General features: G+C 43.9%; 1 protein-coding gene and 1 long non-coding RNA gene across 2 annotated transcripts in view; both read right to left on the bottom strand.

The window, feature by feature from the left end:
• Positions 1-26427, bottom strand: part of LOC111961825 (electrogenic sodium bicarbonate cotransporter 1) — a 69859-nt gene that overhangs the window by 29983 nt on the left and 13449 nt on the right. Inside the window, exons 2-9 of the mRNA XM_070442836.1 lie at positions 13330-13490; positions 12940-13122; positions 10236-10312; positions 8684-8841; positions 8400-8487; positions 3375-3529; positions 3042-3173; positions 181-355 (exon numbers count right to left, since the gene is read on the bottom strand). Of these exons, the coding sequence (XP_070298937.1) occupies positions 181-355; positions 3042-3173; positions 3375-3529; positions 8400-8487; positions 8684-8841; positions 10236-10312; positions 12940-13122; positions 13330-13490 (1129 nt within the window). The remainder of the gene's footprint in view (positions 1-180; positions 356-3041; positions 3174-3374; positions 3530-8399; positions 8488-8683; positions 8842-10235; positions 10313-12939; positions 13123-13329; positions 13491-26427) is intronic.
• On the bottom strand, positions 23088-25126 carry LOC111961826 (uncharacterized). The gene is made up of 3 exons (XR_002877043.2): positions 24794-25126; positions 24372-24426; positions 23088-23896 (listed from the first exon to the last, which is right to left on the bottom strand). It is a non-coding gene; the product is annotated as an uncharacterized lncRNA (long non-coding RNA).

Below are 26427 nucleotides of genomic sequence, written 5' to 3'. Positions count from 1 at the left end.
TCAGAGTACATTTAGGGGAGTTATGTAATTTTACATCCATGTCAGAAAGTATTAAAGTGCACACTATGTTATAAGGGTGGAGAATCGGGACACAGTCAGGTCATTACTTACATTCACTTATGCTGTTATGCTTCTTTCAAATGCTTCTGTTTGGAGAAGAGAAAACAGAAAGAGACTCACCTGCATGTTTTCTGTAGCATCTCCTAGCAACCCTCCGAAGGTGATGGCGTTGGTCACGGTGCCCAGGTAGATGAACAAGATGGCGGAAAGCGACTGGATGTGAATGGCGTCGTAGAAATCACTGGCGAAGAACGGCAGCTTTCGCTTGATGTCCAGGATGAGGCCACCACAAAACCTTAACAATGAAATTGTGACAGTTACATTTATGCCACAAAGTCTTTATTATTGGCACATGATCTGAAGATGTAGCCTTGTAAAGTAGACGGTTCTCTACAATCCCCATGCTGTTTTGGTGAGCGTAGCTATTTGTCTGGTTTACGAGACCACAAAAGATGCTGTTTCATCACAAATCAGTGTCTGCACATAGCATAACTAAAAGAAAACAGTAAATAGTGGCTTGCTTTGGCCACACACCTGAGGTGTTATTTTCTGAAATTCTTTCACCCTGAAGAAGGCACAGTGATGCCGAACCGTTTGTGGTTTACCCAATAACTTACTGGGCATTTGTATATAGCGTGCGAATGTCTTTATTTTCATAGCCTACAGTTTACTCGTTGTTAGTCAGCACCTCTAATAACTATTTTGGGTGTGAGCCAGCGCATGCTTTTCACTGGAATTCTTTAGTAACATGCGTAGTGTTACAGTGTTATAGCAAATCATTTGAACACTGTATTCCAATATCAGTGAGAGTTGAGGCCCTGCTGAGTAACATTTTGTCACTGTACTACATGTTGGTATCACAGGAGGTTGGTGGCACCTTAATTGTGGAGGATGGGCTTGTGGTAATGGCTGGAGTGAAATGAGTGGAATGGTATCAAATACATGGTTTCCATGTGTTAAATGTCATTCCATTTACTCAGTGGGGACCCGTCATGTTTTGAGCCCCACATTTTAGCGACAAAAAATAAATAAAAAAATAGATATGTATTTGTTTTTTTTAGGGGGGGTGGGGGGCTTGCCTGTTTTGCGTGTTATTTTGGCATTAATACATGTCACATATCAGTTTGCTTTCTGTGGTGGTGGAGCAGGCCAGCAGAAAATAGGAGCATTGCACCGTGATTGGCTCAGCATTGCACCGTGATTGGCTCAGTGTTCTGTCACTCATGGGGACACTACATCACCCGCCTTTAGTAAGGGTAGACATCAAGAATGTGAGCCCTTTGGGTCCTGCCATAGACTTAGATTAGAAGTGCCCTTCCAAGAAGGCTCAAGGTCATTGGCCAGAGATAAAATGATGACAAATCACATATCTACAGTAGCTTTGATTGGACTGATCATGTCAACATCTTACTTTCAAAATCTCTGCAAGCAGTCATCATCATGAATCAAGTCAACAATCTACTGGTAAATCCTTTTTAATACTTGTCATATGAAGAAAAATAATGAAGAGAAATTATAGATAAAACGTATCGGTGCTCATCGGCCATAAGCATCACACAACAAGTTGGAAATTGCAAATTCAACAATGAGTTGTTTGGAAGGAATCGGTGACAGTGGCTAACGTGGGAAGTCGGGAATAAAAGCACTCAGACTGAGAAAATACGTTTTGAACGGTCATCCAACTCGGAACCTTTCTCTTTCTTTGATGACAACATTTTCCAACGAAGGACCAACGAAGGACTGGAGATATGTATACTGTAGCAAAAAAAAGTAATACTAAGTGTATGTTGTGTAGTAAGTTGTTAGTAGCCCATGTGCCTCACCCTAATAATCTATTTTCTCCTCTTAATTCCGCCTAACGTTACTGTTCTGACTTGGTGGTGCTACACATATAACCTTTTTTTGAGAAATATCATCGTCTAATATTGTAAGAGGTTTCATTGTCCGCTTATTTCCCCCCTTTATTTATCCTACGGTTCTGACTTGGTGTACAGGGAAAACACTGTAAGAGCAGCCCATGTTCTGCATTCTGTCGCTGTACATTTAAAAAATGCTGAACACATAGTTATATTGACTACATCCGTCGTCGCTCGCTCATTAATGTCTTAATCAAAATTACAGAACGCCTCTTATCCGCTCATTGTTCCCTTATTCCTGTCACGCCCTGACCTTAGAGATCCTTTTTATGTCTCTATTTTGTTTTGGTCAGTGTGTGATTTGGGTGGGCATTCTATGTTCTGTATTTCTAGGTTTTGTATTTCTTTGTTTCTGGCCGAGTGTGGTTCCCAATCAGAGGCAGTTGTCTATCGTTGTCTCTGATTGGGGATCATACTTAGGCTGCCCTTTTCCCTCTTTCTGTGTGGGTTCTTGTTCTTTGTTTGTGTGCAGGGAGTTTGCACATCGAAGCTGTTCGGTCGTTGTATTCTTTATTGTTTTAGTTTCACTCCGTGATTAAATTATGTGGAACTCTAAGAACGTTGCGCCTTGGTCTCTTCCTTCCGACGACACCCGTTACAATGCCATAGTTTGTTCATCTCAATTGTCAGTAGAAACCGCATTTGTTTAAGCAAATCAGCCATATCAGCTATGTTTTTTAAAAAGGCAGTAAATGAGGCTGAATGAAGTGTTTCACTGACAAGGCTCCTCTGATAGCCAGGTGTAGTGATGGTAAGGATTCACTCCATGGTGCTGAAAGAAAGCTCTGCTGTTGGGACAGCTTTATGTAGGCCCTAACAGTTTGTGGGCACAGTTTGTCACTGTTATAGTACAATTAATGTATGGTTTAATGCTGTGTAGTGACTTTGCTGGCAATTTTTGGGGGAGTTTGCCCCACCAAGATTTACATGCTAAAAACCCCACTGCATTTACTCCATTATTATGAGCCATCCTCCCCTCAGCAGCCTCCACTGGTTGGTATGTTATTCAATACTACGCCATACGCTATGGGCTAGGCTAGTGATAATGAGCAGTGTCATTCTTACTTTCCAGTGTTCATGAGCTCTTCTCCAACATGTCCATGTCCCCCTCCTCCTCCTTGACCCCCGTCATGTCCCGGTGTGTCCCCGTTCATCTGGGGCCCATCCCCTCCGCCTCCAGCATTATACTGGTTCTTCCTATACAGTCACAAACAGGTTAGCCTACAGACATCACTCTCCAACACAGTGTTGAAGGTTCATCACGAGCACCCAATATTGACATAACTTTCAAAACTGTCCAAGGAAATATGCACAATTTAATTAATTTTCTGGAACTAGGACAATTTTCAGAATTATACAACTGTACTAGGACTAGAAGTGTCAGTGGCAGAGCTGTACCTCTTATCTGAGGATGGCAGGGATTTAGGGGGTTCTATCCTGATGTCAGGGTCCCACTCCCCAGGAGGTAGGACGATAACCTCATCTAGGAACTCCTCAATGCCTGCCAGCAGGTCCTGTCTGTCCTTGGCCTTGTAGGCAATGTCATGGAACACCTGACCACACACAACCAATCAGAAACCAAGGTAACATCAACACCAGCACACAACCAATCATAAACAATGTTAACATTAACAACAGCTATGTCACTTCCCCACATAACCAATCAAACCCACCGCAGGTCCTGTCTGTCCTTGTCATGGAACACCATACCACAACACAACCAATCAGAAACCATGTTAACATCAACACCAGCCAACAACCAATCATTTTTCACACTTGTCTCTTCCTGATATTGTGAGTAATTGGATCCCAATCATTATAATTATCCTCAATCATAATCACTTCCAGATGGTGTGTTTGTAATCACCATCTATATAAGCCATATGCCATTCTATCTTATTGCCCCAGAGTATCTCCCTGTCAATCTCAGACACAGAGTGTTGGGCCACCCAGGCCAGGGAAGTTTTCACCTTTATTTAACCAGGTAGGCTAGTTGAGAACAAGTTCTCATTTACAACTGCGACCTGGCCAAGATAAAGCATAGCAGTGTGAACAGACAACAACACAGAGTTACACATGGAGTAAACAATAAATAAGTCAATAACACAGTAGGGGGAAAAATGAGTCTATATACAGTGGGGCAAAAAAGTATTTAGTCAGCCACCAATTGTGCAAGTTCTCCCACTTAAAAAGATGAGAGAGGCCTGTAATGTTTCTCATAGGTACACTTCAACTATGACAGACAATGAGAAAAAAAATCCAGAAAATCACATTGTAGGATTTTTAAAATATTTATTTGCATTATGGTGGAAAATAAGTATTTGGTCACCTACAAACAAGCGAGATTTCTGGCTCTCACAGACCTGTAACTCTTCTCTTTAGAGGCTCCTCGTCTTCTCCACTCGTTACCTGTATTAATGGCACCTGTTTGAACTTGTTATCAGTATAAAAGACACCTGTCCACAACCTCAAACAGTCACACTCCAAACTCCCTATGGCCAAGACCAAAGAGCTGTCAAAGGACACCAGAACAAAATTGTAGACCTGCACCAGGCTGGGAAGACTGGATCTGCAATAGGTAAGCAGCTTGGTTTGAAGAAATCAACTGTGGGAGCAATTATTAGGAAATGGAAGACATACAAGACCACTGATAATCTCCCTCGATCTGGGGCTCCACGCAAGATCTCACCCCGTGGGGTCAAAATGACACAAAACGGTGAGCAAAAATCCCAGAACCACACGGGGAGACCTAGTGAATGACCTGCAGAGAGCTGGGACCAAAGTTACAAAGCCTACCATCAGTAACACACTACGCCGCCAGGGACTCAAATCCTGCAGTGCCAGACGTGTCCCCTGCTTAAGCCAGTACATGTCCAGGCCCGTCTGAAGTTTGCTAGAGAGCATTTGGATGATCCAGAAGAAGATTGGAGAGAATGTCATATGGTCAGATGAAACCAAAATATAACTTTTTGGTAAAAAACTCAACTCGTCGTGTTTGGAGGACAAAGAATGCTGAGTTGCATCCAAAGAACACCATACCTACTGTGAAGCATGGGGGTGTAAACATCATGCTTTGGGGCTTTTTCTGCAAAGGGACCAGAACGACTGACCGTGTAAAGGAAAGAATGAATGGGGCCTGTATCATGAGATTTTGAGTAAAAACCTCCTTCCATCAGCAAGGACATTGAAGATGAAACGTGGCTGGTCTTTCAGCATGAAATGATCCCAAACACACCGCCCGGGCAACGAAGGAGTGGCTTCGTAGAAAGCATTTCAAGGTCCTGGAGTGGCCTAGCCAGTCTCCAGATCTCAACCCCATAGAAAATCTTTGGAGGGAGTTGAAAGTCCGTGTTGCCCAGCAACACAGCCCCAAAACATCACTGCTCTAGAGGAGATCTGCATGGAGGAATGGGCCAAAATACCAGCAACAGTGTGTGAAAACCTTGTGAAGACTTACAGAAAACGGTTGACCTCTGTCATTGCCAACAAAGGGTATATAACAAAGTATTGAGATAAACTTTGTTATTGACCAAATACTTATTTTCCACCTAATTTGCAAATAAATTCAATAAAAAATCCTACAATGTGATTTTCTGGATTTTTTTTTCTCATTTTGTCTGTCATAGTTGAAGTGGGAGAACTTGCACCAATTGGTGGGACTAAATACTTTTTTGCCCCACTGTACATTGTGTGCAAAATGCATGAGGAGGTAGGCAATAAATAGGCCAAGGAGCGAATAATTACAATTTAGCAGATTAACACTGGAGTGAGAATCATCAGATGATCATGTGCAAGTAGAGATACTGGTGTGCAAAAGAGCAGAAAAGTAAATAAATAAAAACAGTAAGGGGATGAGGTAGGTAAATTGGTGGGCTGTTTACAGATGGACTATGTACAGCTGCAGCGATCGGTTAGCTGCTCAGATAGCAGATTTTAAAGTTGGTGAGGGAAATAAAAGTCTCCAACTTCAGCGATTTTTGCAATTCGTTCCAGTCACAGGCAGCAGAGAACTGGAAGGAAAGGCGGCCAAATGGGGTGTTGGCTTTTGGATGATCAGTGAGATATACCTGCTGGAGCGCGTGCTACGGGTGGGTGTGTTATCGTGACCAGTGAACTGAGATAAGGCGGAGCTTTACCTAGCATGGACTTATAGATGACCTGGAGCCAGTGGGTCTGGCGACGAATATGTAGCGAGGGCCAGCCGACTAGAGCATACAGGTCGCAGTGGTGGTGTGGTATAAGGTGTTTTATAACAAAACGGATGGCACTATTGAATAAACTGCTTCTAGTTTGCTGATAGAGTATTGGAAGCTATTTTTGTAAATGACATCGTCGAGGATCAGTAGGATAGTCAGTTTTACTAGGGTAAGTTTGGCGGCGTGAGTGAAGGAGGCTTTGTTGCGAAATAGAAAGCCGATTTCTTGATTTGATTTTGGATTGGAGATGTTTAATTGAGTCTGGAAGGAGAGTTTACAGTCTAGCCAGACACCTAGGTATTTATAGTGTCCACATATTCTAGGTTCGGAACCGCTCCAGGTGGTTGATGCTAGTCGGCGGGCGGGTGCAGGCAGCGAACGGTTGAAAAGCATGCATTTGGTTTTACTAGCGTTTAGTGCAGTTGGAGGCCACGGAAGGAGTGTTGTATTGCATTGAAGCTCGTTTGGAGGTTAGATAGCATAGTGTCCAAGGAAGGGCCAGAAGTATACAGCATGATGTGGGTCTGCGTAGAGGTGGACAGGGAATCGCCCGCAGCAAGAGCGACATCATTGATATATACAGAGAAAAGAGTCGGCCCGAGAATTGAACCCGTTGTGGTACCGCCATAGAGAAAGCCAGAGGACCGGACAACATACCCTCCGATTTGACACACTGAACTCTGTCTGCAAAGTAGTTGGTGAACCAGGCAAGGCAGTCATCAGAAAAACCGAGGCTACTGAGTCTGCCGATAAGAATATGGTGATTGACAGAGTCGAAAGCCTTGGCCAGGTCGATGAAGACGGCTGCACAGTACTGTCTTTTATCGATGGTGGTTATGATATCGTTAGTACCTGAGCGTGGCTGAGGTGCAACCGTGACCGGCTCGGAAACCGGATTGCACAGCGGAGAGGTACGGTGGGATTCGAGATGGTCAGTGATCTTGTTATTAACTTGGCTTTCGAAGACCTTTAGATAGCGTGGCAGGATGGATATAGGTCTGTAACAGTTTGGGTCCAGGGTGTCTCCCCCTTTGAAGAGGGGGATGACCGCGGCAGCTTTCCAATCCTTGGGGATCTCAGACGATATGAAAGAGAGGTTGAACAGGCTGGTAATAGGGGTTGCGACAATGGCGGCGGATAGTTTCAGAAATAGAGGGTCTAGATTGTCAAGCCCAGCTGATTTGTATGGGTCCAGGTTTTGCAGCTCTTTCAGAACATCTGCTATCTGGATCTGGAGATAAAGATCTCTATGGGACTGAGTGTTCACAGGGATCCTGAGGGTTTTGTTTAACTATAATTTAAGGTAATCCCGGGGGGGGGGGTCCCTGTCTAATTCCAACAGTGTGGATAGAGGCAAGGGGTGTGGCTAGGACCTGTGGGAACATGAGTCAGGTGCAGTATGGTTAACTGGAGGGGTCCAGTCTCAGTCTGCTTGAAAATCAGAGACAAGGTTTAAATATTGCTGTCCATCAATGATTCCCGACCAAATTTACTTCACTTGAGCAATTTTTACAAAAACAATGGATATATGTTGCCCTAAGAGTTGTGCAGAGTTGGCAGAATCTTATTCAAAATGATTTACAGCTGTAATTGCTGTCAAAGGTGCTTCCACCAAGTATTAACTCAGGGGTGTGAAGACATACTCAATCAATTTTATTATAGAAACTGTTCTATACTTTTTCAGGTTCAAAATCAAATTACATTCTAGTTGTCACATGCACCGAATACAACAGGTGGACTTTACAGTGAAATGCTTACTTACGAGCCCTTTCCCAACAATGCAGTTGAAATGTAATTCTTTTTTTTTTTTACAAAATAACAATTTGAAATAGTAACACAAAATAACAATAACGAGGCTATATAGAAGGAGTACCGGTACCGAGTCAATGTGCCGGGGTACGAGGTAGTTAATTGAGGTAATTGAGATAATATGTTCATTGAGGTAGGGGTAAAAGTGACCAGGCAATCAGGATAGATAATAAACAGAGTAGCATCAGCGTATGTGAAGAGTGTAAAAGTGTGTCTATTTGTGAGTGTGTGTGTGGCATCAATATGCATGTGTGTGTGTGTGTTTTATGTGTGTGAATGTATGTAGGGTGTGTGTGTAAATCTAATTGAATCCCCTTTTAGATAACATTTTAAGGCAGCAAAATGTGACAACTGTCCAAGGGGTGTGTAGACTTTCACTAGCTACTGTATAAGCACGTTGGACACGGTGGTAACGTACCTCATCAGACATGAGGGTGGCGATAGCTCGTCCGATCTCATGGTAGGACTTGGCTTTGCTTTTGGGCCCCAGCAGCACGAATAGGAACCTAAAAGGAGATGAAGAGAAAAGCAGAAGCATGTTCAATCAAAAACCCAAATTGAATACAACTGGTGGTCACTAGTGGTTAAACTATATAAATATAGTACCAATCAGCCTCTATGACATAGGAGATATCTATGAGATAGATATGTGGTATATTTGGTGGATTTGCTAAGTTGGTTGTGGTGGTATCAGTAGGGTACCTGGTAGGGACGGGGACCTCTGTCAAACCTCCCAACATGGCAGCCTGCTGCAGACGGACAAACGCCACGAAGGGTGTGTCCAGGAAGTCCACCCCTCCGACCAGGACGTTAGACGCCTCGGCATCACGTGGAAGCTTCTTCATCAACTTATTCTTCAGCTAGAGAGAGAGGGGGGGACAAAGATGGACAGAGAGAAAGAGAGGAGCACGCACAAATATAGAGTGAGAGAAAAAAAGAGAAGGAAAGCAATGAGCCTTGACACACATTCAAAAGAAGCGGTGCTTGAAACGACTGTCCTTATCAAAGTAGTATGAGAAGAGCAGTAAAGGTACCGTAACAACGGACATTTCACATGCCCCAAAATTGTACACAGTTGCAGGGATGAAATGGGGCAGCCGAGTACAGCCCGTCCCCGGCACATAGGCATTACATGCTGTATTGTGTGGAAACACCACTGCAGTTCGTAGCTTTTTAGAAACAGAAGTGTCTTTACCACTCTGTGAGTCACTATGACACAAGCAGTATGATTAACAAGACATAATAAAGACATTCATTGCTGTTATACACTTGAACCAGTCTACATAATGATATGTAATGAGAATGAGGTAGCAACAAAAAAGATTAACCTCTGTGCAATTGTATACAAAAGAACAGGCCAGGTGAATGCATACGGGCCCTTCACTTTAGGTCAAAGGGAGACAGGGGTCCTAGTGGTTAGAGGCGCGAGCCAGCAACTGTTCGAATCCAGGGTCTGACGGGAAACAAAATCAGACAGGAAGTGAGCTGGAAACTGGAGGGTTGCTGGTATCAAATCCTAGATGTAATTGCCTGCCGTTGTGCCCTTGAGCTAGGCACTTAATCCCCACAACAACTGCTCCCCGGTGTCCAGTGAGGCAGACCCCTGCTCCAACCTGTATATGTATGTGTGTCTTGGGAGGGGTTGGGATACAGCAGAAGTCAAATTTCAGTTGGAACTTGTACAATTGACAAATAAAGTTATATTAATCTTAATCTCTTAATCTTAATAGACTGCTAAATTAAACCTAAGGTCCAAGTAGTACACTGAATACTTAGTCACAGTGAAATGCATAAAACTTAAGCAACCAGAGACCTCGGGTGTAAGGAGATGATTAACTAAGCAAGGCCTTGGTGTTTGATCAAAGACCAGATCAATTTGACGAATTAGCTACTGTTGTCCGTGTAATTCCAGGAGTTAGTTATTGTGTCTGTGTAGTTTCCGCAGGTTTCAGGAGGAGTGGTAACATTGTTACCAAACATTTGAGAGAGAGGGTCAGGGCTTATCGTCGTGTGTGAGGCTCAGACTTTATCAGTAGAGTGAGGCCGTGCTCTGGTTCCCACACACACACACGGTGTCGACTCCTTGACCCTGCAGTAAAGTTCCCGCTTAGATCTCTCTCTCTCTCACACACACACACACACACACACACACACACACACACACACACACACACACACACACACACACACACACACACACACACACACACACACACACACACACACACACACAAACACACAGTTATATCCTCACCTGGTCTCTATCTGGTTGGTCAGAAAAGTCGTTGAGGCTGTTGGAGGTCAGGTTCCGATGGGCCGTGGCTGGGCTACCTGTAGGATCAGAGGTCAAGAGCTCAAAGACCAGGCCTGAGAGGGTTCACCAGGGTCGTGTTCATTAAGGCAAAAAACAGAAAAAATATGCTTAAAGCCTTCTGAAACAGAAATGAGTGTTTCTTATTGGACCAGGCAGTCTTTCCCCATTTCAGTCTGTTTTCTTCTTTTCGGTGCCTAATGAACACAACCCAGGGGTAAAACAAAGTCACTGGGATGAAAGGTAGATCGCAATTCCCAGAACAGACAGAGGCCCAGTTAGATTAGACTGATCTCAGAGAAGGAGATGAAGAGAAACAGAAGATGAAGAAAAACAGAAACTTCACAAGGCCTAATATAAATGTGGAAGGCAGCAAGGACTAAGTTAAGCTTTCGGGCCGATGCCAGCTGCAGTGGATCAGATGTACTGCCTGAAATCTCCCACTGCCGTGCCCTGTCTTTCACTGATCTGATGCCAACTGGTCATTCACTTGCACGGCAGAGCAGAGGGGGCACGGAGAGTGTCTTATTAGTACTCCATGATGGGGTTGGTGGGAGAGATAGACATTTTTCTTTAGTCTCTTTTAGCCAGTAGTATCAGACTCAGTGAGAAGGCTGGCTTTGCGTTGGAGTTGTGATTACCAAAAAATTTGGTCAATAGCCGAGTAGCATCTACATTAGCTAATTGTTTGCTTGCTGTTTCTCTGGGCATGAAGGACTGTGACTTAGATGCTGTTTGATGATGCCCTTTTTTTTTAAACATAAAAAATGGTGGATTGTGATATCCCATGAGAGTATACCCATGACAGTATTGTTTTCGGTCATCAATGCTCATATCAACAATATGAATGTGGATCGCAAATTGTCTTGGCACAGACTATTGTCAAGGTATGTGTTATACCCTGTTATAAACTCTGTATATGAGTGTTATAACCCACCTTACAAAAGTATCCCACACTAGGGTGCTATAATGCATTATAACCTGACTTAAATGGATCACATGCGCTATAAGTGTTATAACCTGACTTACTGAGGTATCCCATGTATTATAAATGTGTTCTGACCTAACTTACTAATGTATCCCATGTGTTATAAATGTGTTCTGACTTGACTTACTGAGGTATCCCATGTAAATAAATAAATGCATTATAACGTAACTTGCCAAGTTATCCCATGTGTTATAAATGTGTTCTGACCTGACTTACTGACCTATCCCATATCTTATAAATGCATTATAACCTAACTTACCCAGTTATCCTCTGAACCGGTACTCCTGTATATAGCCCCGCTATTGTTATTTACTGCTGCTCTTTAATGATTTGTTTTTCTTATCTCTTACTTTTTTTGGTTGGTATTATCTTAAAACTGCATTGTTGGTTAAGGGCTTGTAAGTAAGCATTTCACTGCTGTAGTCGGCGCATGTGACAAATCAAATTTGATTTGATCCAATGTGTTATAAATGTGTTCTAACCTGACTTACTGACTGACGTATTGTATGTGTTATAAATGTGTTCTGACCTGACTTACTGCCCTATCCCATGTGTTATAAATGCATTATAACCTAACTTACCTAGTTATCCAATGTGTTATAAATGTGTTCTGACCTGACTTACTGCCCTATCCCATGTGTTATAAATGCATTATAAACTAACTTACCTAGTTATCCAATGTGTTATAAATCTGTTCTGACCTGACTTACTGCCCTATCCCATGTGTTATAAATGCATTATAAACTAACTTACCTAGTTATCCCATGTGGAATGTGTTCTGACCTGACTTACTGACTGACGTATCCAATGTGTTATAAATGTGTTGAGACCTGACTTACTGACCTATCCCATGTGTTATAAATGCATTATAACCTAACTTACCTAGTTATCCAATGTGTTATAAATGTGTTCTGACCTGACTTACTGATGTATTGCATGCTGGAGCTTCTTTGGATCTCCTTTATCGGTTCCTCATGGCCAAGCGTGGTTGCATAAGGCACAGACTGGGGTTGGGACTGGGGGTGCAAGTGGGGAAAGGGCTGGGGGTGCTCATTGAGACTGCGTGCTTTAGTGCAGACAGCGAGAGACAGAAAGAAAGAAAGAGAGATGGAGTGACGGAAGAAAGGAAGGAACGAAGAAAGCAGGAAGGCAGGCAGGCAAAAAGTGAAGAGAACATGAGGGAATGTTAATCTGTGCAGGGGAGTGAGAGTACAGATAGAAGACAGAAAACTAGAACAATCTCACACTTCAAACTGCAGTACCATATTATTATTATTATTATTTAATGGCATCCAAGTAGTTATGGTCTTCTAAATAATTAAATCACATGCTTTATATTATAAAATGATATGCAAGTCGGAATACACTTTGGAGATAGTAGTATTTAGAAGAAGAACAAAAACAAGCATCAACACTCAGGCGTGAAAGAATCTTGCCAGTCACATTCACATTATTAGTTAAAACTATAGCCACTTAGATATATGTACCTGTAACATCTTTACTGCACTCAAATGATGGCATATAAAAGTTGAACATACACTACACCTTATCCTATAGTATTGATGACCACCAGAGGAAAAAGATGTGATTGGTAGAATTGATTGGGATAAGATAGGAATAATAATAAAAAAGGCTGCACCAAACTGGCATCTCCATTACCATTCTGGTCTTGGTTGGAAAACAGCCTACTTGCACTGGACACCGTCTTGCCGATGTCAGCAAGCGAGCGCAGGTTGGACTTCTTGGTCTGGTGACGATGTTTCCGTAGCAACGTGTACACGACCTGATCCTTTAGCTCAGGCTTCAGCTGACCGATCTCGATCTGGCTGTCAGTGATCAACTCTGATAGAGGATGGGGAAACAGGCAGGGGGGAGGATAACAGAGAGACAAAAGGGGATGGAGAGAATGTCAATACTGAGGACACTTGGTTTCAAAGTGCACAGTTTTGGAACGTTCCAATTCTAAAAGTGCTGCAGTCAAACAGTGATGTTTTTGCATATCCTGGTGCAGTGAGATACTGAGGCTTATGGGAAGTGTACTTGTCTTACCGACCACCTGTGGTAGAGTGGAGGCCTCCAGGTCCAGCAGGATGGTGCCTTTCTCGATACAGTTCTTCAGCTCAAACAGACTGTGAAGGGACAAGGTGGCCACGTGGGGCTTACTCCAACGCTCTCCTCCCTTCTCCACCTTCTCCTCAAACTTTATCCACCTAGAGAGAGAGGAATAGATTGAGACAGAGCGAAAGCATGAGGTGTGTGTGTGTGTGTGTGTGTGTGTGTGTGTGTGTGTGTGTGTGTGTGTGTGTGTGTGTGTGTGTGTGTGAGAGAGAGAGAGAGACCCAGAACGAGAGAGATACAGAAGGAGAGGGAATAACCTTAAGTTTGATTTAAAAAAATAATACTCATAATTACAAAGATGCATGTGCACAGCAGGTCCTGCAAGGTACAGTAGGTTACCTCACAAAAAAGATCTGTAGACAAAGCCTTTCATATCATTTCACTGCCAAATACGGGCCGCAGATAAAAGGAGACAAGGAGAGTTTTATTTTCTTTACAAAACAGCCCCTCTGTTATTGGTTCATCACAGGTCATGGAAAATAGCAGCGGATACGGGATGACGCAATAAAAATACTGGTAAGACTACTTTAAGGGTCCAGAGTAAATCATTTATAAGGCATTTACAAACTGTTGGCTCACCATTTAGTAATCATTACTCCCACATTTGTAAACATTAGGAGGTTAGTTATTCACACATGTATACTGTATATATTTCCTTAAACGTCCTGTTTTGTGTTCTTACTCTTTTATCAGGTACTGCAGGAACGTCTACCAATGGAATGCCCATCTTTTTGGAGAAATTACAGTGGTCACTCAAACATTAATATAAAGTGTTTATAAAGCAGAAATAGCACTCACTTTATATTAGGGACTGCAAAAATATTTTAGTAATGATTAGTAAATGGTTTATTCATGCTGGAGTAATGATTAATAAAATGGTGAACACAGAATTTAAACACCTTATAAATGGTTTATTACAGACCCTTAAAATAAAGTGTTACCAAAATACTTGATATACTACATGTACAGAACGTGTGGGGGGGGTTGGACAGAAAGGCCTCAGAGACAGTCAGAAAACAACCTGTCCAGGAATACAGCATATGGGAGGTAATGGAGGTTGTGTTCTGGGTTTTGAGGTTGAGGTTGTTATCTGGGTTTTGAGGTTGAGGTTGTGTTCTGGGTCCTGGGGTTGTAACGGCGTTCCTCTCTCTCTTCATACGAAGATGAGGAGTAGTGATCGAACCAAGGCGCAGCAGGTTGTGAATACATAATGATTTATTAAATAAACAAAACAGACAAAGACGAAAACGAACTATACTTGATATAACTAACAAAATAACAAAACGATGTAGACAGACCTGAACAAACGAACTTACAAATACACGAAGCACGCTGACACAGGAACAGACTACATAAACGCACGAACAAACCGAAACATTCCCGTATGGTGTAACATCGACACAGACACAGGAGACAACCACCCACAACGAACACAGTGAAACAACCTACCTAAATATGACTCTTAATTAGAGGAACGCAAAACACCTGCCTCTAATTAAGAGCCATACCAGGCAACCCTAAACCAACATAGAAACACACAACATAGAATGCCCACCCAAACTCACGTCCTGACCAACTAACACATACAACAAACTAACCGAAATAGGTCAGGAACTGACATAACCCCCCCTTAAGGTGCAACTCCGGGCGCACCAGCAGAAAGTCTAGGGGAGGGTCCGGTGGGCATCTGACCACGGTGGTGGCTCAGGCTCTGGACGAGGTCCCCACCCCACCATAGTCAACCCAGCTTACGTTTACCCCTTATCATGACCAGCCTCTTATTTCCCCACCTAATTTAAGGGCAACACCAAGATAAAGGACAGCTCCGGGACAAGGTAGCTCAGGACAGAAAATAGCTCAGGACAGAGGGATAGCTCAGGATAGAGAGGTAGCTCAGGATAAAGAGGTAGCTTAGGATAGAGGGGCAACTCCGGACTGAAGGGCAGCTCCGGACAGAGAGACAGCTCTGGACTGAGGGGCAGTTCTGGATTACTAGCCGCTTCTGGCTGAGGGGCAGCTCATGGCTGACCGACGGCTCTGGACGCTCATGGCAGGCTGACGGCTCTGGACGCTCATGGCAGGCTGACGGCTCTGGACGCTCATGGCAGGCTGACGGCTCTAGACGCTCATGGCTCGCTGACGGCTCTGGCTGCTCATGGCTCGCTGACGGCTCTGGCTGCTCATGGCTCACTGGCGGCTCTGGAGATCCTGTCTGGTTGGCGGCTCTGACAGATCCAGTCTGGTTGGCGGCTCTGCAGATCCAGTCTGGTTGGCGGCTCTGGCAGAACCAGTCTGGTTGGCGGCTCTGGCAGATCCAGTCTGGTTGGCGGCTCTGGCAGATCCTGTCTGGTTGGCGGCTCTGGCAGATCCTGTCTAGTTGGCGGCTCTGGCAGATCCTGTCTAGTTGGCGGCTCTGGCAGATCCTGTCTGACGAATGGCTCTAGCGGCTCCTGACTGACTATCGGCTCTGACGGCTCGGGACAGACGGGCGGCTCTAATGGCTCGGGACAGACGGACGGCTCAGATGGCGCTGGGGAGACGGATGGCTCAGATGGCGCTGGGGAGACGGATGGCTCAGATGGCGCTGGGAGACGGATGGCTCAGATGGCGCTGCGGAGACGGATGCTCAGATGGCGTTGCGGAGACGGATGGCTCAGACGGCGCTGGGAGACGGATGGCTCAATGGCGCTGAGGAGACGGATGCTCAGATGGCGCTGCGGAGACGGATGGCTCAGACTGATCCTGTCTAGCGGAAGGCTTTGGCTGCTCCTGTCTGGCGGAAGGCTCTAGCGGCTCCTGTCTGGCGGAAGGCTCTGTAGGCTCATGGCAGACGGCGGCTTTGCAGGCTCATGGCAGACGGGCAGTTCATGCGGCGCTTGGCAGACGGACAGTTCAGGCGCCGTTGGGCAGACGGCAGACTCTGGCCGGCTGAGACGCACTGTAGGCCTGGTACGTGGTGCCGGAACTGGAGGCACTGGGCTGGAGACACGCACCATAGGGAGAGTGCGGGAAGAGGAACAGGGCTCTGGAGATGCACTGGAAGCCTGGTGCGTGGTGTAGGCACTGGTGGTACTGGACTGGGGTGGGAAGGTGGCGCCGGATATACCGGACCGTGAAGGAGGACACGTGCTCTTGAGCACCGAGCCTCCCCAACCTTACCAGGTTGAATGGTCCCCGTAGCCCTGCCAGTGCGGCGAGGTGGAATAGCCCGCACTGGGCTATGCAGGCGAACCGGGGACCACCTGTAAGGCTGGTGCCATGTACACCGGCCCGAGGAGACGTACTGGAGGCCAGATACGTTGGGCCGGCTTCATGGCATCCGGCTCGATGCCCAACCTAGCCCTCCCAGTGCGGCAAGGTGGATAGCCCGCACTGGGCTAAGCACGCGTACTGGGACACCGTGCGCTTTACCGCATAACACGGTGTCTGACCAGTACGACGCCCTCTTACTCCACGGTAAGCCCGGGGAGTTGGCTCAGGTATCCAACCCGGCTTCGCCACACTCCCCTTTAGCCCCCTCCCCCCAATACATTTTTGGGTGAGCCTCTCGGGCTTCCAGCCTCTCTTACGTGCTGCCTCCTCATACCAGCGCTCCTGGGCTGTGGCTGCCTTCTTCTCCTCCCTCAAGCGGCGATTCACACCAACCTTAGCCCAGGGTCCTTCTCCATTGAAAATTTGCTCCCAACTCCATTCCTCTTCTCTCCATTGCTTTAGTTCCTTCCCTCCTTCCTCAATCCGCTTGGTCCTGTTGTGGTGGGTAGTTCTGTAACGGCGTTCCTCTCTCTCTTCATACGAAGAGGAGGAGTAGTGATCGAACCAAGGCGCAGCAGGTTGTGAATACATAATGATTTATTAAATAAACAAAACAGACAAAGACGAAAACGAACTATACTTGATATAACTAACAAAATAACAAACGATGTAGACAGACCTGAACAAACGAACTTACAAATACACGAAGCACGCTGACACAGGAACAGACTACATAAACGCACGAACAAACCGAAACATTCCCGTATGGTGTAACATCGACACAGACAACAGCAGACAAACCACCCACAACGAACACAGTGAAACAACCTACCTAAATATGACTCTTAATTAGAGGAACGCAAAACACCTGCCTCTAATTAAGAGCCATACCAGGCAACCCTAAACCAACATAGAAACACACAACATAGAATGCCCACCCAAACTCACGTCCTGACCAACTAACACATACAACAAACTAACCGAAATAGGTCAGGAACGTGACAGGGGTTAAGGATATTTATTTTTATTTTATCTTTATTTAACTAGTCAAGTCAGTTAAGAACAAATTCTTATTTTCAATGACGGCCTAGGAACAGTGGGTTAACTGCCTTGTTCAGAATGACAGATTTTTACCTTGTCGGTTCAGGGATTCGATCTTGCAACCTCTTGGTTACTAGTCCAACACTCTAACCACTAGGCTACCTGCCGCCGATATGTCCTGGGTTCTGAGGTTAAGGTTATGTCCTGGGTTCTGAGGTTAAGGTTGTGTTCTAGGTTCACTGAGGGAACAGAGCAGTGTTCCATCCAGATAAGAGAGAGCTAGTAGTTCACCAGAGGACACACTACTCCCCTATGCATGCACACATGGACACCAGGGGTTCCCAAACTGACAGTACTTTTGACAGTAATTCAGTCTGAAGGAAGTAAGGTTTGAAGTGACTGAAATGCATGCATCAGAAAGGTATGAGATCAGAATATCATCAGGCAATAATTTAGTATGAACCTCTTTTTCCCCCAGTCCGATTTAGTGTCTGGCCTTTCCACTCTGTTCTATACCTCTGTGATTGGGTCATAATATTTTGTAGCCTAATCTGTATAAAAGATAGCCACGTTTGTAGGAATAAAACACATACCGCTGTTTATTACAACTGCATCTAGCTCGAAGAAGAAAAAAAATAGTTTTAAAATCAGGCGACCCCCACATTGGGTCGCGACCCCTAGTTTGTGAAACACTAATGTACACACACAGTACATGTACACATGCATGCGCAAACACACACACACCACACACACAATCCCCCCCTACTCAAGAATACATGTATACACACACACGCTTCTGCCTTACTCACGCAACTCCATACGGGAGCCGTTGCCTGGACTATAGCAGAGCACTGAAACAGGAAACACTTCAAGCTGAACTGTGTGTGTACTGGTGTTTTTGGATTTGAACATGATTTCCCAGAAATGCCAGCTGCATTGGTAGTCGTTTGGTCACAGCTGGGATGACAAAATCCGCTTTGGACTGGTTGCGGGACACTGAGACCGAACAAGAGATGCGTGGATTAACTCATAACACGCAGTCCCCGCAGTTATAGCCACAGGGCCGGCAAGTTTAGGGTCATGAAATATTGTGTGGCTGAATGCCGGGTGGGTGGCGGTCAGGTTGAATAAAGAGAAAATACATTTAAACGATCATAACTGTATCAGAGAGAGAAAGACACTAGTTGAACAGATTTGAACAAATTAATTTATTTTAAAAGTAAGGAGAAGCGAGAGAGAGAGAGAGAGAGAGAGACAGCTATATTTACGTCGTATATATATTTTTTTAAACGTTTACTTACTTAGCTAGCATCGAATGCAGCTGGCTAGGTTAGCCTACTCAAACACCCGCCTCAAACAGAAAAGGATGCTATTTTTGCTAGCTGGCTATCCAACACTGGAACTCTTCCAAGTCAAGATAAGCTTTTGGTTTTATAAATGTATTGCCACCGGGCTCACTGGTGTAACTGCTAAACTGCTTGCTGATGACTGTACACAGTACTGCATGATTGTAGCAGGTTTACAAACGTGTTCGTTCTAGTAGCTATGTTGGCTATGATGTCACAACGATGTAGGATGTGTGGGGTTAGCAGTCATGATAGGTTTGGGTTGAAAATGTTTTTCACCTGGTCACATACAGCTGATGTGTTGTCCACAAGCGAAGGGAAAAGGTGAGAGGGGAGCATGTAGATTGAAGCGAGAAAAAATTATATATATACAGTTGAAGTCAGAAGTTTACATACACCTTAGCCAAATACATTTAAAGTCAGTTTTCACAATTCCTGACATTTAATCCTAGTAAAAAATTCCCTGTCTTAGGTCAGTTAGGATCATCACTTTATTTTAAGAAAGTGGAATGTCAGAATAATAGTAGAGAGAAGGATTTATTTCAGCTTTTATTTCTTTCATCACATTCCCAGTGGGTCAGAAGTTTACATACACTCAATTAGTATTTGGTAGCATTGCCTTTAAATTGTTTAACTTGGGTCAAACGTATCGAGTAGCCTTCCACAAGCTTCCCACAATAAGTTGGGTGAATTTTGGCCCATTCCTCCTGTAAGAGATGGTGTAACTGTATTAGGTTTGTAGGCCTCCTTGCTCGCACACGCTTTTTCAGTTCTGCCCACAAATATCTATAGGATTGAGGTCAGGGCTTTGTGATGGCCACTCCAATATCTTGACTGGGTTGTCCTTAAGCCATTTTGCCACAACTATGGAAGTATGCTTGGGGTCATTGTCCATTTGGAAGACCTATTTGCAACCAAGCTTTAACTTCCTGACTGATGTCTTGAGATGTTGCTTCAATATATCCACATCATTTTCCTTCAAATGATGCCATCTATTTTGTGAAGTGCACCTGTCCCTCCTGCAGCGAAGCACCCCCACAACATGATGCTGCCACCCCCATGCTTCACGGTTGGGATGGTGTTCTTCGGCTTGCAAGCCTACCTCGTTTCCCTCCAAACATAGCAATGGTCATTATGGCCAAACAGTTCTATTTTTGTTTCATCAAACCAGAGGACATTTCTCCAAAAAGTACGATCTTTGTCCCCATGTGCAGTTGCAAACCGTAGTCTGTCTTTTTTATGGCGGATTTGGAGCAGTGGCTTCTTCCTTGCTGAGCTGCCTTTCAGGTTATGTCGATATAGAACTCCTTTTACTGTGGATATAGATACGTTTGTACCTGTTTCCTCCAACATCTTCACAAGGTACTTTGCTGTTGTTCTGGGATTGATTTGCACTTTTCGCACCAAAGTATGTTCATCTCTAGGAGACAGAATGTGTCTCCTTCCTAAACTGTATGGCGGCTGCGTGGTCCCATGGTTGCTTACTATTGTTTGTACAGATGGACGTGGTACCTTCAGGCGTTTGGAATTTCTCCCAAGGATGAACCAGACTTGTGGAGGTCTACCATTTTTCTTTTGATTTTCCCATGATGTCAAGCAAAGAGGCACTGAGTTTGAAGGTAGGCTTTGAAATACATCCACAGGTACACCTCCAATTGATTCAAATTATGTCAATTAGCCAAACAGAAGATTCTAAAGCCATGACATAATTTTCTGGAATTTTCCAAGCTGTTTAAAGGCACAGTCAACTTAGTGTATGTACATTTCTGACCCACTGGAATTGTGATACAGTGAATTATAAGTGAAATAATCTGTCTGTAAACAATTGTTGGAAAAATTACTTGTGTCATGCACAAAGTAGATGTCCTAACCAACTTGCCAAAACCATAGTTTGTTAACAAGAAATTTGTGGAGTGGTTGAAAAACTAATTTTAATGACTCCAACCTAAGTGTATGTAAACTTCCGACTTCAAGTGTATATATATATATAACTCAGCAAAAAAAGAACCGCCCCTTTTTCAGGTCCCTGTCTTTCAAAGATAATTAGTAAAAATCCAAAATCCAACTTCACAGATCTTCATTGTAAAGGGTTTAAACATGCTTGTTCAATGAACCATAAACAATTTAAACAATTAATGAACATGCACCTGTGGAACGGTCGTTAAGACACTAACAGCTTACAGACGGTAGGCAATTAAGGTCACAGTTATGAAAACTTCGGACACTAAAGAGGCCTTTCTCCTGACTCTGAAAAACACCAAAAGAAAGATGCCCAGGGTCCCTGCTCATCTGCGTGAATGAGCCTTAGGCATGCTGCAAGGAGGCATGAGGACTGCAGATGTGGCCAGGGCAATAAATTGCAATGTCCGTACTGTGAGAAGCCTAAGACAGCGCTACAGAGAGGGACAACTGATCGTCCTCGCAGTGGCAGACCACGTGTAACAACACCTGCACAGGATCGGTACATCCAAACATCACACTTGCGGGACAGGTACAGGATGGCAACAACTGCCCGAGTTACACCAGGAATACACAATCCCTCCATCAGTGCTCAGACTGTCCGCAATAGGCTGAGAGAGGCTGGACTGAGGGCTTGTAGGCCTGTTGTAAGGCAGGTCCTCACCAGACATCTCCGGCAACAACGTCGCTTACGGGCACAAACCCTCCGTCGCTGGACCAGACAGGACTGGCTAAAAGTGCTTTTCACTGACGAGTCGCAGTTTTGTCTCACCGGGGGTGATGGTCGGATTCGCGTTTATTGTCGAAGGAATGAGCATTACACTGAGGCCTGTACTCTGGAGCGGGATCGATTTGGAGGTGGAGGGTCCGTCATGGTCTGGGGCGGTGTGTCACAGCATCTTCGGACTGAGCTTGTTGTCATTGCAGGCAGTGTCAACGCTGTGTCTTACAGGGAAGACATCCTCCTCCCTCATGTGGTACCCTTCCTGCAGGCTCATCCTGACATGACCCTCCAGCATGACAATGCCACCAGCCATACTGCTCGTTCTGTGCGTGATTTCCTGCAAGACAGGAATGTCAGTGTTCTGCCATGGCCAGCGAAGAGCCTGGATCTCAATCCCATTGAGCACGGCTGGAACCTGTTGGATCAAAGGGTGAGGGCGTGGGCCATTCCCCCCAGAAATGTCCGGGAACTTGCAGGTGCCTTGGTGGAAGAGTGGGGTAACATCTCACAGCAAGAACTGGCAAATCTGGTTTAGTCTATGAGGAGGCGATGCACTGCAGTACTTAGTGCAGCTGGTGGCCACACCAGATACTGACTGTTACTTTTGATTTTTACACCCCCTTTGTTCAGGGACACATTATTGTTCATACAAATGTTCATACAAATATTTACACATGTTAAGTTTGCTGAAAATAAACGCAGTTGACATTGAGGGGACGTTTATTGTTCCGCTGAGTTATAATATATATATATTCTGTTCTGTTCGATTCTGTTCAAAAAGGTTTCTTAAAACGGAAGCAAACGGAACGGGGATAAACATACCTGAATTTATCCAATAGAAAATCGCTTTAGCAAATGTTAAACTAATGATTACACTCCAGATCAGCTGGATGCAGGCGAGAGTGTGCAAGACGGGAATTGAATGTGTCACTGTCTGTCACATTGATTACTCAAAATTACTATGACTGTTTCGCCCAAGTTACACTGTAGTGGCCTGGAAACACCACAAGGCAACTATTTAGTAGGAAACAACCCTGCCGTCACCATCATGTCATCAAATTAACTTTATACAGATGGCAATGTTGTCATTAGCTAGCAAAGTCCGTTAACAATAGTTAGCAACATTAGCTAACTGAAATCCAGTGGCCTCCCCTCAATCTTAGCAAGCTAGCTAACATTATACTGAAACTAAAGTCAATCTGGCGATATCAAAAGGTTATCCTATTAATAATTTGCCCTATTTTGAAATGTCAATGCGTTTTTAAGCAACAGCAATGCACTTGAGACTTAATCTGCGCCCATTGAGAATGCATGGAGTAGAATGCTCAGTTCGGAATCAGTCCTAAAATGAACAATCAAAGCAATAGTGTGACGAAACATGCAACCCATTTAATGACACGTTCAAAACAACTTGGAACTCTGAAATCTCCGACTTCCAAGCGTTCTAGACAACAGGGAACTTTGAAAGAAACCAGCTCCGACTGGGAAAAATAGTTTTGAACGGTCATCCAACTTGGAATTCCATCTTTCTAGAGCTCATGATTAAAAAAAAAAAAAAAAGTACAGTCAGAGCAAACGTAGCTAGCTAATACAGCCTGATACCAGTGGTGATGGAGGCCTAAATCAGCATGTTGTTTGTGCAACAGTATCTTCTAAATCAAAGAGGAATAGGCAAAGCATGAACATGTTGGCTATATGAATAAAGATTTAATGTAGCCAAAGATCTAAATGTTCCCTTTTGTACATCGTTACAACACTGAATATATACATAATATGACATTTGTAATGTGTTTATACTTTTGGAACTTCTGTGAGTGTAATGTTTACAGTTAATTTTTGTTTATTTCACTTTTGTATATTTTCTACTTCACTTGCTTTGGCAATGTTAACATGTTTCCCGTGCCAATGAAGCCCCTTGAATTGAATATTCAGGAAAAGTGTACAGTTTAGTCAAATAAATCTAAAACCATTCCAAAAGTACAATATGTTTAATAAGTTTATTGTTGTCCACACAAACGTCCCTTATTTACATATGATTCATGTGTTTGGTTGAAGGCCCCTTTCATCAACATTTCTGAGTACTCCGTAGGTTCACACTTCCCGTAAGCGTTCTCCATGACTGGATGGTGATTATTGATGTAGTCCAGTTCTGCTGTAGTCGAGCTCAGACGAAGACCTAGATAAACAATAAATCAAACATGCTCCATTCATTTAACCCTTTGACAACTATGACAGAATTGTCTTTCACAACCATCAGTCTTAGATTTCCAGGCTAAATACATTCAGTTTAATATCAAGGGATTTACTTTTTTTTTTACATCATTGGAGAAGGAGGCTATTTGGCTTCTAGTTATTCAGATAATGCGATGTTACAGTATTATACTCAACACGTGTTGGTTCTGAGCTAGTACTATATGCATCTTGTCCAGACAGCTCAAATGGGGGGGACAGTAATACCACTGTGCAGTAAACTAATCTATTGGGAAAGTATGTCATCAATACTCAAAGTAAATCCTGTGTAGTTAATATTCCTAAACATTATAGCTATATAGAAGGACAACATTAGAAGATGTATACTTTATGTCAATTCTTGGCCAGGTAGAGGAAATACTATGAAGGAACAGACTGTTTTCACCAAAGATTGTGCTTACCGATCTGATCCTTCTCCACTCAGGGATGTGCCAACTGCATCCAGTTGTAGTAGGACTGAAAAATTAAATATATTTTTCTTCAAAGACATTTTCTAGGTAGAGCTTTGTTATGAAATAGAATCATGGCTAATCAGATGTGCGGCTTTTAGAACACAAACATCAGAAATAGCACAATTATACATTTAGTCATAGCTAGCTTGTTACAAACATTTAATATTCAGATGAAACAAACAAATACTGCAGTCGAGTCAGCTACCTAAAAAGTTAGCTACACTAACTAGCTAGCTGTGAATCTTAAAATATTTGTAAAAAGTGATCCACAGTAGCTAGCTATAAACACGTGCATACATATTTACAACTAAATAGCAAAAGCAACATGTCACTGTATATCTAGCAATATCTATTAGCTCTCAATGTCTTACCTTTTGAGCAGAAATTAGGACAAGTATTGGTCGGTTTTGAATCCCCTAGCTAACGTTAGCTAGCTCGCCCTCTTCAGGTTGTGAACGCAAATCCGAGGTTCACTCTCGTCTTGGCCCAGGCTCTATCGTTTTCTATTTTCGCCTGTTGGCTCTGCAAAGTACTCTGTTTCTTTGTTTATTTCGATTTGATGGAGAAGCTGCAGGCATCAATCTAGCATTCATTCCTATGATGAAACGATTCAGCGAAGACGTCTCTTCCTGGTCATAACTTAGTCAGCCAATCAGCTCATGGCGGAAGTCTCGTCAATCATTAGGCAGTGCGGTGCGCTGCTCAGCTCTGCTTGGAAGGGTGGGGGAGAGAAGAGCAGGGGTCTGTGTGTGTGACAGTCTTGTGTGTGGCACAGCGGGAGAGAAAGTAACCAAACCGACTCAGGCTAGTTACAATAGATAACCTATGGCAGCAACAAGTTTGTCTATCATACTCTACCACCTGGTAGTGCCCGTCTTGACTGCATCAAATCGTTGTAAAGAAGCTAGAGTTAGCAAGGCTAACTTAGGTTATTTTGAGGCATCCTTGTCTACAACTCCATTCATATGAAACAAGACTACGTGTTGGTTGATCATTGTAGCCTACTCCTCATTTAGCCAATTTAATTTTAATTCAGTTTTGCATTGATTAGAAACCAGTGGTGGGCCGTCAGGGCCAGCAAGGCCTTCTCTGCTGGCCTAAACATCATCAGAATATATATATTTTTTTTAATATATTTTCCCACAAATATGTATTAAATTATTCCCCAGAGTAAGAGTTATACTCTTCATTTCATAGCTTTCCTCTTGGTTGCCCAGGTTGAGATTTGGAGGGCTGGTCTTTATGTTAGATCTTTTATCCAATCATATTCAGCCATCATGTGTTGCCAGGGGTCTAAAATCTGCCCTCAGGCCTTCAGAATCAACAGTGCGGGCACTTGTAGCTTAAAGTGAATGGAAATGAAAATTTAGTGTCAACCAATCAGCTTTAGAGTTGGCTATTGTACGCCTGCTGGCTGGCTCCAGTGTTACACAGGAGCCAGCTAGCAGGCGTAGTGCGTGCACGTCTTTTGATTGGATTACCAATATTGAGAGGCAGGTCCTATGGGCAGGTCTATGCAGAACCTCAGAACTAGAAAACTGAATTTGATAAACGAATTAATTTGCGTACTACTAAGCTGTTTTTTCAACCCACAATGGCAGAAGGAGGAGAAGATATCGATTTGGTCGAGGATATAATTATAACGCCATTCTCAAGACTAACTTTTCTTGAAAAGTTTGACATTGTAAGGAGAGGTCGCCCGACGCCGACGCTACAAAGCCTGTCACAGGCGGGAAAGGGGTTCGTTCGCCACTTTCAAAGTTCCAACTACGAGCGCCATCGATGGCTCACAGGCTCCGAGAAGCACTGCAAACTGTACTGCTGGGAATGCCTATTATTTGCAAGTGATCGATTTGGTGTTTGGAGCCACACTGGCTTTGCAAACTTGAGTTGTCTAACCAAGGCAGCAACGAGACACCAAAGTACGGCTGGGCACTTACAAGCAATGGTGCTTTTGAAAACTTTTGGGGATACCCGAGTGGATCTACAGCTCAACGAACAAGCG

Source organism: Salvelinus sp. IW2-2015, linkage group LG4q.1:29 (genome assembly GCF_002910315.2).
Source record: "Salvelinus sp. IW2-2015 linkage group LG4q.1:29, ASM291031v2, whole genome shotgun sequence".
Taxonomy (NCBI): domain Eukaryota; kingdom Metazoa; phylum Chordata; class Actinopteri; order Salmoniformes; family Salmonidae; genus Salvelinus; species Salvelinus sp. IW2-2015.
The sequence above is the reverse complement of the archived record's forward strand: the minus strand, read 5'-3'. Positions and strand labels throughout refer to the sequence as shown.